Source organism: Fukomys damarensis, unplaced genomic scaffold (genome assembly GCF_012274545.1).
Source record: "Fukomys damarensis isolate Sample0158 unplaced genomic scaffold, DMR_v1.0_HiC HiC_scaffold_16, whole genome shotgun sequence".
NCBI classification, from domain to species: domain Eukaryota; kingdom Metazoa; phylum Chordata; class Mammalia; order Rodentia; family Bathyergidae; genus Fukomys; species Fukomys damarensis.
Window position 1 is genome coordinate 132,223,790 of NW_022900928.1, and position 12,891 is coordinate 132,236,680.

A 12,891-nucleotide genomic window follows, 5' to 3' on the forward strand; every position below is an offset into this window, starting at 1 on the left:
TTTTTTTTTTTTTTTTTTTTTTTTGGTACTGGGGATTGAACTCAGGTCCTTGTGCTTGCAAGACAGGCCACCGAACCACTGAGCTAAATCCCTGGCCCTTCATGAGTGTTTTAAAGTGAGTGCATGACCATCTCAAAGAGGAAGAGATCACATGGCACCTGTCTTGCAGCCTGGCCCAGCTGTGTGCCGACAGTCAGCGGAGGCTGCATGCAGGGGCTTGGGGTCTGGAACTGCATGGCTAACACAGGCTGCCCTCCTGCAGGGACACACTGTGACGGGGCACTAGGCCCCCGGTCCGCGGGAGGGTCAATTTGGTGAGTTTGCCCTCTTAGTGCACCCCAGAGCTGCTGCGTGTAGGTAGGTGAAGCGGGCCATACACGGCTAAGCGGCCCTGCTGGCATAGATGGGACTTGTGTGATACATGTGTGGCAGTGGTCGCTTTGGGTCTTCGAATCTCGGTCAGGGGTTCTGCTTGGCTAGCAGAAGCAGGTCCCCCCTGTCCCATCCCTGCACAGGAGCCCGGCCCTCCAAGTCGTCTGTGCTTGTGCGGAGGAGGCCGTGATCAGCTCCTTAGGGACTCTGGAACCCTCAGGGAGTTGGGGTCCTGAGCTAACAGCTGCTGGTGGATGGCACCACATTGGGGCCCTCTGGTGGGGGGTGGTCTGGATCTGTCCTCTCCCCGCCTGCAGGCTGTGACCACACTTGAGGTGTGGCTGTGCCCCGGGCTCACAGGATGGCAGGATTTCTGTCAGGGGCGCTTCTTGAGGGAGTGGCAGCCTCCCCGGTACCAGAGCGCCCCAGTAGGGGGCTGGAGAGTTGGGGTGCTCCCTGGGTGCAGGAGACTCTGCCCCTTCCTCCACATTGGCCGTGCAGGGCCGGGCTGTGGCTGGGTGAGGGTTGGTGAGCGTGCATCAGGCAGGACAGGTCTTGCACACTGTGAGGTAGATGGACTGAGGGAGGAGCAGGTTTCACAAAGCTGCGGCTCAAAGTGGAGTGAAAAGGGCCGGCCAGGTAGAATGCGCTGTGGAATGCACGGTGCACGCAGGCGGGCAGGCTCTGTAGGACTGTGGGGCCCACACCCGGGTGAAACTCAGGCTACTTAGATGCTGTGCGGCCTCTGTTTCCCAAACTGTTGTGAAGCTTCTGGAAGTTAGGGGATGCAAAGGGCATGGTGGTGCACGCCTGTACTCCCAGCACTCGGGAGGCAGAGGCAGGAGGATTGATAGGAGTTTGACGCCAGAGTGGGCTTCATAGCAAGACCCTGCTAAATGAAAAATGTAGGGATTTCTTTTTTCATACTACTTTCTTAAGAAATATGTACACCTTTGAAAAGTGCTTCTTATCGCTCCTTAGCTTTTGGCTAAGATCCAGTGAAAAACACTTGTTTTCCACGTATGTTGCAAAATGATGTGCAGGGCAGGAGAGCAGGTGGAAGTTTGTCCATCCGCCATCCCTGGGCAGTTCTGGAACATCTGTGGGCGGGCACTGTCCAGCAGATTCCCAGCTCACACCACTTCACCTCGGGCATAGGGCTAAAAAGTAAGATCAAGGAAAGGATCGAGAAAGAAGACAGGACTGAGTAAGCGGTTTCCTCGAGGCGTCTTTCTGTAGCATGTTGAACACCTGGTGCCGAACACCCTTCCTGTGCAAAATCGGTTGAGATTGACACAGCTGCTGCTGGCTGTGTGGCTTGTTCTGCTGCCACCCGGACAGTGGAAAGATCCTGTTGGTCCTGTGCAGGGATTCGGGATGGAAAACCCTCTGCTTGTCCTGTGGCCTCACATCCGCACACAGCAGCCCGGACCTTACGCCCTTTCCTGTTCCTGCCAGAACTCGGGAGCCCCCGCAGGGTGTGGCACTTTGGCCACCCAGCTGAGGGAACAGGCAGGAGTCGCTGGTGTCCCCAATCCGAAGGCTTCTATGACCGCAAGTCGGTGGCCAACAAGGACCAGCTCCCTGTCCCCTGCCCCGAAAGCCTCTCTGTCCTCCCCCTTAGTGCTCCGGCCCGGCCTTTGCATGTCCCCCAGGGACCGCCCTCCCTCGCCGCTCCCCGCCGGGCCAGCCTGAGTCCTGAGCCCACGGAACTGCAGGTCTCGGTTTGTCTCATCCAACGTGGCATCCGTGCATGTGGCCCAGGCCCGGGGACCTCTGCCGGGCACAGTGGGTGAGGGCAACTTCTGCAGGCTGGTGCCAGGCTACCGGGTGCGTCTGGCAGAGCCCTGGATGGGAGGTGACTGTGACCCTGACTGGGTTTCCCATTCTCCGTGTTTTCCCTGCGGCTGAATTCATTCTCCTTCCTCCTGGCTGCTCGGGACGCTAGCTTCAGAGGTTCTCCACTGGGGCCCATGCTGACGGGTATTCTGGAGCTGGAGACAGTTATTTATTCTGAGCGACTCCAGATTCCCAAGGGACGAGACCCCACAGGCCCGCCACCCACCCTTACGCCCCGCTTTCCTGTTGCAGATGCCATCAGTTCCACGAACCCACGGGTCATTGACGACGGCAGAGCGCGGAAGCTGTCCAACGACCTGAAGCGGTGCACGTACTATGAGACGTGTGCCACGTACGGGCTCAACGTGGAGCGGGTCTTTCAGGATGGTAAGTATTCAACAGCCCACAGGCTCCGGGACGAGGGGTGCGGCACTGGATGGCAGGGCCTGTCCCGTGGTTTGTGGGCCTGGGCCTTGGGACAGGAGGCGCTCGGTTCTGCTCCGCTTTCGGTGGCGTTGTTAAGAGCCAGCGAGAGACCCGCTCCATCCACAGTTGGAGTACCCAGAGCTCACACTCACTGTGGGACACCACACGTCTTCATTCTCGTCCCCTCTAGTCCTTGGCCTCTGTCCTTTTTGAAAAATGGGACACCTGCTTTAAGACCCTCCCTGTGCGGATTCTCTGCCCCTACCCCAGCTCACTCTTCTGTGCACAGGTGACATGTTCTTCATTTATTCACATTTATTCGTTCTTCATTTATCCCCCTCAACCTTCCATGTGTACCCTCCTTTTAATTACTGTAATTGCTCCTTCCCATCCAGTCTTGTCTGAGAAAAGGTATAAATATTTAATGTCAGGCTTTGCGGAAAGTAAGCTGAAAGAATAGAGAAGCTGCATCTATACTCCCCTTGCCTTAGAAAAACACAGAGCTGGGGGAAGCCTTAGCTTTAGTCAGAGTCTGAAGTCTCGGGGAATCGTTCCAGACCCCTCCCCTCTGGTTTAAATCCACAGTGCAGATCCCCTGCCGCCCTGCCCTGGTGCCACAGGGGCTGTGGGGAGCAGCGTGGGACTGCCAGGCGTGGGCCCTCCAGTGGTTGCCTGCGCTGTACACTGTCCCTGAAGAACAGTGGCCAGTGCTGGTTAAAACAGTGCTTCTCAGGGTGCTCCTGCCCTTGCCCTGGCCCAGGCAACCCTCGTAGCTCTCCAGCTGAGTTTGTAGATAAGGCTGAAGGGATTTCATACTTACTTGTAGTGGATTTCAAGACTTGTGTCGGATGTCCAGCTTTGCATTCATTCCCTCTCCTTTCGTAGCTGAGCCCCTTTCTGAGCTTTGCAACCTCTCTCTTCTCTGCCTCACAGAAAATTTACTGTCTTTCTGCACTTTTGTCCCATTAACTCCTTCCTGGCTCACGTTATTGATCACGTTTACCAGTGCCAATGCCGGAAAAGCCCAGGACTCCCTAGAGAAGCAGCGCAGCACAAGGTCCCAAGGGCCCACGCCCCCTTCCTCCCACTGCCATATGTCCTGGACCTCTTTGAGCCAGCTCCACTGGTAACACATCCTGTTGGCAGCAACCTACTGTATTAGTCAACTTTCTCATTGCTGGGATAAAATACTGTACCTGACCCTTCCGCTTTAAGGAAGAGATGGTTCATGTGGCTCATGATTTTGGGGGATTCAGTCCATGGTTAGCTGGCTCCAAGGTAGAAATGTTACAGTAGAAGGGCCTAGTGAAAGAAAGCTGCTCTCCCTATAGCAGCCAGGAAGCAGAGAGAAGAGAGAAGGGAGAATCTCAGGAGGAAGAGACACCCTCCAAGAGCACAGTTGGTTTGCAGGGCCCGTGGGGAAGGTGACCAGTCTCCACAAGGGGGCGCGCTAAATAAGCCCTGAGACTGTACTTCCTGTTTCTGTCATGTCTGGATTGTGCTGCTGGGATCACAGTGGCTCTTGCCTGCTGGTTATGAGGGCATGGGCAGCTGGAGACTGCAAAGGGCCCTCCTTTCTCCTGGTCCACCACAGCCCACCCCTCCTTCCCACAATCTGCGTGCTTCTCTTGGCTGCTGTGAAGTCTGAGAGATGAGCTTTGTATTGTTAATGTTAAAATTGTAATTTCTGTGTTAGCATTAATTTTTTTCTTAAGCTCTTCGCTCTGTAGTTCAGGCTATCCTGTAACTTATTAGGTAGCACAGGCAGGCCTTGAAACTCACAGCGATTGGGCTGGGGATTTAGCTCAGTGGTTGTGCTGCCTGCCTGGAAAGCGCAGAGTCCTGAGTTTCATCCCTGGTACCAAAGAAAAGAAAAAAAAAACTCACAGTGATCTTTCTGCCTCAGCCTCCTGAGTGCTGGGATTACAGGCATGCACCACCACACCCAACTAGCATTCAACGTTTTCAAAGTTCCTGGTCATTTCTCCTAGGACCTGGATGTGTGAGATGGGTTATAAAGGATTCAGAAAAACAGTTCATTGTCTGTAGACTTCATTTGGCTTGATTTTTTTGTTTGTTTGTTTGTTTATTATTTTTTGAAGAATATTCTTGCAGAATATGAAATTCTAGGCTGACAACTGAGGTTTTTCCTTTTAATATTTGAAAGTTTTCATTCCATTATCTCTGGCTTGCATACTTTGTAACAATAAGTCTGTTTTCGTTATTTGTTTCCTCTACATGTCTTTTCTCTCTGCTTTTAAGACTTTTTTCGATCACTGGGTTTCAACAACTGTACTTGGATGTGTCTTGGTGTAGTTGTCTTCCTTACTGAGTTTCACTGGACTCCTTATGGTAGTTGTGCAATTTAATTCTTCATATATTTCTGAAGGCTTGATTTTTGTTTGTTTGTTTGTTTTGGTTTGGTTTTTGAGAAGTTTCTCTCTCTCTCTCTCTCCAGGTTTAGTAAAGAACAGCTCCCTGGTGGCAGAGTCTCTTGCCAAGAGCCTGTGTGGTGGTGGACTTGTGCCCAGCTGCAGGGTAGTGAAAGATAGCATTGGCAGGGGTCTGGTTCAGCCTGTGACCTGCTGTAGTTACAATGTAGCAGCAGAAGCAGATTTTTTGTGGGGAGGGGTACCGAAAATCACAGAACCCCTGAGCAAAGTCCCTGGCCCAGAGTCTTAAGGACTGGGCAGTAGGCACAGTCATAAAAGCTGCATGTGTGCAGGGCCCCTCTGAATGTGCCGTACACCATCTTGAGAGGCCTTGGTGCTCCCGTGTGGTAATTACAGGTTTTAGCTTCCTGCCAGCGGGGTTAAGCGATGGTAAAGTTCAGTCTCCTAGGCTGGGGATTTGGCTCAGTGGTTCTACTGCCTGCCTCACAAGCACAAGGGCCTGAGTTCGATCCCTAGTACCAAAAAATAAATAAAAATTTAAAATTTAAAAAGGTTCAGTCTCCTTTTCTGAACCTCTGCGATTCCTCAGTGTTCACCAAGTGTCCCTGTGGGGAACTTAGTTTTGGGTGAAGGGCTGCGCGGTCGTGGGCACGGTGATTTATGTCACGGTGTCTTCCCTGGCCAGGAGGCAGAACCGGCTGTGTGTTTTGAGGGTTTACAAGGAAGACCAAAATCTTAGGGTCTCACGTTCTGTGGAGCATATTCTATGATTTTTAAATTGTGTTGCTGACTTGTTCGTCTCTCATACCTGCAGGAGGGTGGTTCTCCTGTGGATAGAGTGCAGAATAGAACCAGAAGCAAATGCAAAGAACTGTTCTCATCTCGCCTTGTCTAAGCTCCTTGATTCCTGTGTGTGCACACACGTGTGCACGCCCACACACACACACACCCTGGAGTGACACAGGTTCATGTGAGTTGTGAACAGTGTTGCTTAATTGCTTATGTTACATGGAGTTGTTCCGTTGTATCACTTATTTTGTTTATGAAGTTTAAGGATATCTCCCAAATTCTACTCCTCTGTTAAATCTCAGTACAAAGCACCATATGACCCCAGTCACAGAGACTACTGAGGGTTACCGTGCGCTGGCCCTGCTTACCTCCTTCAGCTCTCTCTCTGGGCCAGGAGGAAAAGCTGCCTTCTGCTGCGGCAGCGGAGGTCAGGCCAAAGCCACACTGTGACTTGTCATCTGCCCGCCTTCTCTCCAAGGCCAGTTTAGTGACCCATCTAGATCAGAGGCTTTCACCCTAGGACAGGCTGTCACTCACCCAGAAGAGACAGCTCCATTCTAGGTACACGCGGTTGGGAGATCAAGGCTATGGCACCGGAGGGTAGTGTCCCATGTCCACTCCTAGTGCAGTCGCAGTTTCCTCACCTGCCCCAGCCTCCTCTGACACACGCTCGTGCACACCACCCTGGGCATGATGTGAATGTGACAGAGGTCTGTGTTCTGTGTTCTGGGAGAGCCTGTCCATCCTTCAGCCCCACCCCCACCCCCGCCCGGCTGGTTGCACGTGTGTGCTGCACTTAGTGTCCCTGTCGCACCTTCCCGGCAGCCATTCCTCTGGTGACAGCTCACCTGGGTGTCTGAGATCCATTGCAGCCGGGAGCCGAGCTGGGAGAGGCCACATTCCCTTCCGGGAGCACAGGGCTGGGTCCGGAGCCTCGATTTACTTTTCTGCACTCTGCTCCAAGAGGTTAAGATCCTGGTGTACCAAGAACCCTGTCTCACCCTTGCAGCTGCTTAGCTGTATTCACAGGGCTGCCCAGACCAGGGGCGGCCCTGTTATGAGCCTGTTTGTGCAATCTAACCACATGTGCTAGAGCATCATTAAATGCAGGCCGCCTTCTGGGCCCTTCTTCCAGGTGCCGTCCTCTCCTACGCTTCTGTTCTGCTGACACTGTGCTCCTCTGGACTGTTACAGGATTGTCACTTAGGCCTACTCCACTCATTCTGGGACCAGCATAATTCTCCTTCTTGGGTGGCCTGTAGTATTACTTGTTTCTGTTACTGTTGTTTTTCTCCTTTTCTTTTTTATGTGAGAAATTACACTGGAGCCATGGGGGTCGGTGAAAGAGACAGATCTTTCAGCAATAAGATCTGTCACCCTTGAAAAAGCCACGTGTGTGTGTTTTGCATTTATTTCATCTGAAGTAATGCATCACCGAACGTCTGTTTATAGTCAGCTCTGCCTGGCATTTCTGTAGAGGTTCAGGGCTCTGTGGTAGAGGTAGGACAGTAGGCCATTTTAGGCCCGATTTACAACTGTTAGACCTCAGTCATCAGGCAGAGCAGCTGATAATAGCTGTCTTGGTCACTTGCCTCGTGCTAAGAAAGCTACATATTGAGAGGCGAGATTTATTTTGCCATGTTTACAGTCCGTGGTGGGCTGGCTCCAAGGCAGGAAGCCAGGGCAGAGGGGCATGGCGAAGGATGGCTGTTCAGGGCACAGCAGACCCCGGAAGCAGAGCTAGTGGAAGGAGGAGCTGGGGAGGGAGACCGACCTCCCAGGCTCCGCCCCCAGCCTGGCTCCGCCCCCAGCCTCTGTTTGAGCCGCTCATCATCCAGGCACCTTCCACAAGCCCCAGTGAAGCGTGCGTGGGACTTCAGGCGCATCTCGACATAAGCCCTAAGCCAGCCAAGCTATTTGCAGGGTCTGCCTGTCTCTGTGGCCTGGCCTGCTCTCCCTGTCTCTCTGCATCCTGGTGGTGTATTTCCAAATCTGTCTGAGGTGGGCGGGCCAGCGGGCAGCTTGTGTTAGGACGGGGAAGGAGAGAGGGCTGCTTCCACTATCCCTCCTTGAAGAGGATTCACTCTTGAAGATACTTAGCGAAGGTGACCAGAGAACAGCGTCTCTCCTGCGTTAGGCTGGGCAGTGTGCTGTTGCCGCGCTGAAGGGGAGAAAGAAAAGAGGTTTGGGTTCCTCCGAAGCCCATTGTGGGTGCGGCTCCCAAGACGGCTCTGGTCCTGACCTGGCTGCTGCCCCGCTTCTGTTAACCATTGTGAATCTGGGTCTCCGAGGGAAGCGCTTTTGGCCCAGGGCGCCTGAGCTCCCCCTGGACAGAAGAGACCCTGGTCTGATACGCACCTCGCTGGACTTGGCCCTAGCCAGTGGCTGTGGTGCTGAGGGGAGGAGGGTGGGGCCTCCCTGGGGTGCTGAGTGTAGCCCTCTTCTCTGTGTGCATGGGAAAGTGAGTGTTGTGTGTAGAACACACAAGACCGGTAGCCCTTGCGCACACATTTTCGAATTCAGCTTGTAACCAGAGCAGCTTTCTCGCGTGGCAAGGTTTAGTCACAAATTGAAATCATAAACTAACACAAAAATAAAACACACGCTTCTTATGTATTAACCCTTAGATTCAGAGGTTTTGAAAAACAGAACTTAGTATTTAAAAAACAAAAACTGTTGTGCTCAAAAACTCTCACAGCCGTGTTGCTGTAAAAGCACCTTTTGTAGATGAGCTAAGCCTCTGCATGGAAGTAGAGAACCCTCCGAACACCCTCAGTAAATCTGGAACGTATTAGGACAGAGTTAGGTACTCAGCTACACCAAACATTTTCGGTACTAAGTTGAGAATGGGAGATGACTATCCTTGAGTAATCCAGGTGTTTTTAACAGTATTATTTCAATTACTGTAATTTCAATTACAAACACAAAGCCTGCTGCTTTGTTCAGAGCCGCCCTGCCCTTTTTATCTGTGCTCCATTGAACTGTTCAGTGGAACCAGAGGCCTGGCTTTCAAAGAAGAATTCCATCCTTAAAAGCAGCTGATTTGCTTATAGTCACCCATCCGAGGTGAATATGCTTTGGTGAGGACTTTGCTGATTATCACTGAGGCCCACACCCCCACAGCTGCCGCCCCTACAAACTGATTCAGTTATGAAGCTTGTTAAGGGGACATTTTGATTCTCTGTGCTCCCCCAATGGGGCCCAGTGTTAAAATCTTGGTACCCAGCTTGGCCGTGTTGAGAAGGGGTGGAGCCACTAAGAGGTGGGGCTTCATGGGAGGTCTTCAGGTCATTGGGTGTGGCCTGGGTGGGCAGAGTGGGACCCCACCCCTTCCTCTTCCTTGAATCTTGACCAGGAAGCAAGCAGCCTTGCTGTGCTCTGTGCATCCACCATAATGTGTTGCTTTGCCACACACCCAAAGGCATCAGGAGCACTCAGCCATGGACTCGAACCTCTGAAACTGTGAGCCAAGCAGGACCTTTTCTCTATAAATTGATTATCTTCAGGTATTTGTTACAGAGACAGAAAGCTACCAACACAGGTTCTTTCAGAAATAACAGAACAATGGCACTGTAAACTCGTTATAAAGGTGGATTTTATTTCAAGCCACTGGAGACAGGTGATCTTTGATTTTGTGGTGTCATGGAAAAGTGGAAATACATGCTCTGATCTTTTCCAGCAATTTCTTACTCTCAGTCTTGCTGTTTCCATGCTGTGTCTCTCTCCTGGGAAACACTCAGTGTACATCAACACTCATATATGTGCACAGAAATGCCCGAATTAACTCTCCCATCGCCAGGATTAGATCATTAAACACACTATTAGTGAATGCTCTCTGTTTTGATTTTCTTGTTAGGACCCATCTCTGGCTCATAGAATTAATTTTATCAATGACATAGAAAATGGTTGTTTTAATACTTTTCTGCACTGCGGCATCATAGCTGTGTTTTGCCCCAGGATTCCTCCTAATGACTTGAGCCAGCTTGAATTAGCTTGATGTATCATTAATGCATACAAATGGCTTTTATTTTTGTTCATAATCTGTTCATAATGCCATGGCATTCTGCTCTTCCTAATGTTTTTAAAATGATTAAACAGTGATGTACTTTTTGACCTATTTAGCCTTCTGCAGACTCTGATTTAGAGAATAAGAAAGTGTTATTTAACCAGGAGAGTCAGGAGTTATCACAGCCTGTAGCTCACATCACCCAGCTACCTCAAAGTCTTGTAGTTGGGAACAGGTTTTCTCCCCTTAAGGGGCATTGAACCTAGGGCCTTTGCACTGAGCTGTGTACCAACCCTTTTTTATTTTTTATTTTGAGACACCAAGTCACGTAGGCCAGGCTTGAACTTGCAGTCCTCCTGCCTCAGCCTCCCAGAGTGCTTGTGGGGTTACAGGCATGTGCCATTAGGCCCAGCTCCTCACCGTCTTTTGCATTTCCTTCATTGATGAGGATAGAGCTGCAAGCACTGGTTAGCAGCACTGAACTTCTTCAGTTCATGAAAGAGAAGTAAATATGATTCTCAGAAGCAACACACCTTGTAGCTCGATGTTCTTGGACATGACGTTTTCTCCCGTGGTTCTTATTGGGGAGCCTGGCCAGTGTGCAGGGTGTGACAGCCCTGGAGTGTGGGGTTAGTTCCAGGCATTTAGTGCAGAGCTGTTGGAGTGCTATGACAGGAGTGCAAGGCTGCTGGCCTCTGTGTCCCTGGCTGGGGCAGAGGGGAGCTGTGAGGGGGGCTGTGAATCTATCTAAAGAAAGAGCAGCGCAAAACTGCTGAGGAGGACATGGGATTCTGTGAGATTTGCCAAGGTGCCTCTTTGCTAGGAGAGGGGAGCCCATGTCTCAAGTGACCCAGCTGGGCCGCCGGGGGCACTCGGGGGCCAGGCAGTTGCTACTGTGCCTACAGATGTGCTCTCAGCTTCACCAGGCAGCCTGCTGAGGTTGGCACTGCCCAGTGCCCGGCTGTGTATGGCAGCAGGGCCACCCCCAGCTTCTTTTCCCACTCATAGGCGTGTGGTTTTACCAGTGTGTCCTTCTGTGCGTCAGATCAGACACACACATCTGGGGGTGAAAACCACTCTGAGGTGGGCTGTAGGGTTTGAAAACTCCCACTTCCTGGGTGTTGCCCTCCATCTCCCCACCCCCACTTTGTACCCTCTGAGCTCCAGGGGGCTCAGGGAACCTCTGAACCCACCTGGCTCAGCTATAAGGAAACACTGAGCGCCGGTTCAACTTCCTGGATGCTAGGAAATGCTCCCGCCCTGAGCAGGATTTCATCAGTAAGCGAGGAGCCCAGGTGGTGCCTGCAGTGAATTCATTTCTCGCTCGACCTGTGATCTTGCAGGAGCAGGCAGATCCTGTGTACAGTACTCCTGGTCACGGCAAATTGGGGGCAGAGCCAGCTAAGAGTGCATGAGAAGTGGAACACTGGGCCTCCATCTCTTGTCCACAGTTTACCTTTATTTTAAAAGTCACACTTAGAAGCCATTGCTAGGGAACTAAAGTGTTTCTTTAAGCTGTTTTATTTCTTTCTGTGCTGCGAATTGAATCTAGGGCCCGTGTGCTGAGCTACATCCCCAGCCCTTTTATTTTTTTATTTTAAACAGTCTCTTATTAAATTCCTGAGGTGCCCAGTCTGGGTTCCGGATTGGAACCCTCCTGCCTCAGTCTCCCTGAGTGCCGGGATTACAGGCATGCACCACCACGACAGTTGCTCAAGAAACAATGCCAAGAGTTCTTAAATTCAGTACTGTGGTTCATGTATGGATTATTTCCCCTAAATTCCCTGGTAGAAACTTACTGGCACAGGCTGTTTTCTTCCTGTGCTTCCATAGTGGAAAACAGGACCTCCGGCCAGTGGCCACCTCTCTCAGAGTGACACTGTGACAAAAAACGGGTGCCTGGTTTAAAAATACTACTGTAATTTAATAAACTGCCACTAGGGGACATCAAAAGCACGTATTCCGATTTTTTCCTTTTCTGTCACCATGGAGAAAACCGACATACGAAAACTAATGCTGGTTTAAGAGACCATTTGGCCCTGCAGTAAGATACACCCCATAAAAGGTGCAGAGGCACCAGTCAGAGCCCATCCATTGGAATGAGCAGAACAAAAATAGAGATAAAGTGATGTATTCTATGGTTAAAGGAATCCAGATTCTTCCTTTTGTGCAGCACTTAACTTTGCAGGAGAATGAAAGAAAATTCGGCAAAGAGCTGTTTCTTCCTAGAGTCAGAATGCGTGGATTTTACTAGCCCATCGTTCTCTTCATAGAACCTGGCCAGACTCCCCCAGCTGAGCAAGGTGCCCCTTTCCAGTTAGTGTCTGCATCCCCGGAGCTGAGGCAGCAGGGCTGTGGTCACTGCCACTGGCCCCCACCCACCTGGCCTCTTCTGTCCCTGGGCGGTGGCCTTGCTTCCCTGCAGTAACATAACCCCAAGGCCTTCGGCAGGTGGAGGGGAGCCTTGCACTTGGGAGTAGCTTTGCATCTGCACATCTGAGCCCCAGCGGAAGTGGTAGAAACAAGCCTGTTCTGTACAGGGTCAGTCTGGGAGAGTTCTGATTTCTTGATGAGTCTTTTCAGCTTGCTGCTTTTTTTTTTCAAACCAGGGATTGAACTCAGGACCTTGTGCTTGTGAGGTTGGCAGCGGCACCACTGAGCTAAATCCCCAGCCCCATAAGATTATTTTTTTTCCTCTTGTTTTTAACCTCCTAAGGTAGAGGGTCCCCCCACCACCGCTTACTATTTGTTTGTTTTTCCTTCTGCCCTTTTCTATCTTCCATATAAAAACCATTAAAATTTTCAAAATCCTGATATCTGATCAGAAATATTTCAGTTTATTTGTAAAACATTCGTTTCCTCAAATGAGCAATATAGTCAGTCACAAACTAAGTATTCCTCACTAATTAGATTCCTTTTATCTGAGTGCTTAAAAATTGACTGTCTAAAACTTAAAAAGAAGCAAATCCATAGACTTCGGAGAGATCTGTCTTTTTCAGCCATCGGGGTAGTTATAAAAAAAAAAAAAAAAAAAAAATGCCAAAAAAAACATTGAAAAAAAAACAT

General features: G+C 50.8%; 1 protein-coding gene across 8 annotated transcripts in view; it reads left to right on the forward strand.

Annotated features, from left to right (window-relative positions):
- Positions 1-12,891, forward strand: part of Agap1 (ArfGAP with GTPase domain, ankyrin repeat and PH domain 1) — a 468,989-nt gene that overhangs the window by 191,992 nt on the left and 264,106 nt on the right. For all 8 annotated transcript variants that reach the window (XM_033764720.1, XM_033764715.1, XM_033764721.1 and 5 more), the window contains one exon: positions 2,464-2,598. In XM_033764720.1, the coding sequence (XP_033620611.1) occupies positions 2,464-2,598 (135 nt within the window). The remainder of the gene's footprint in view (positions 1-2,463; positions 2,599-12,891) is intronic.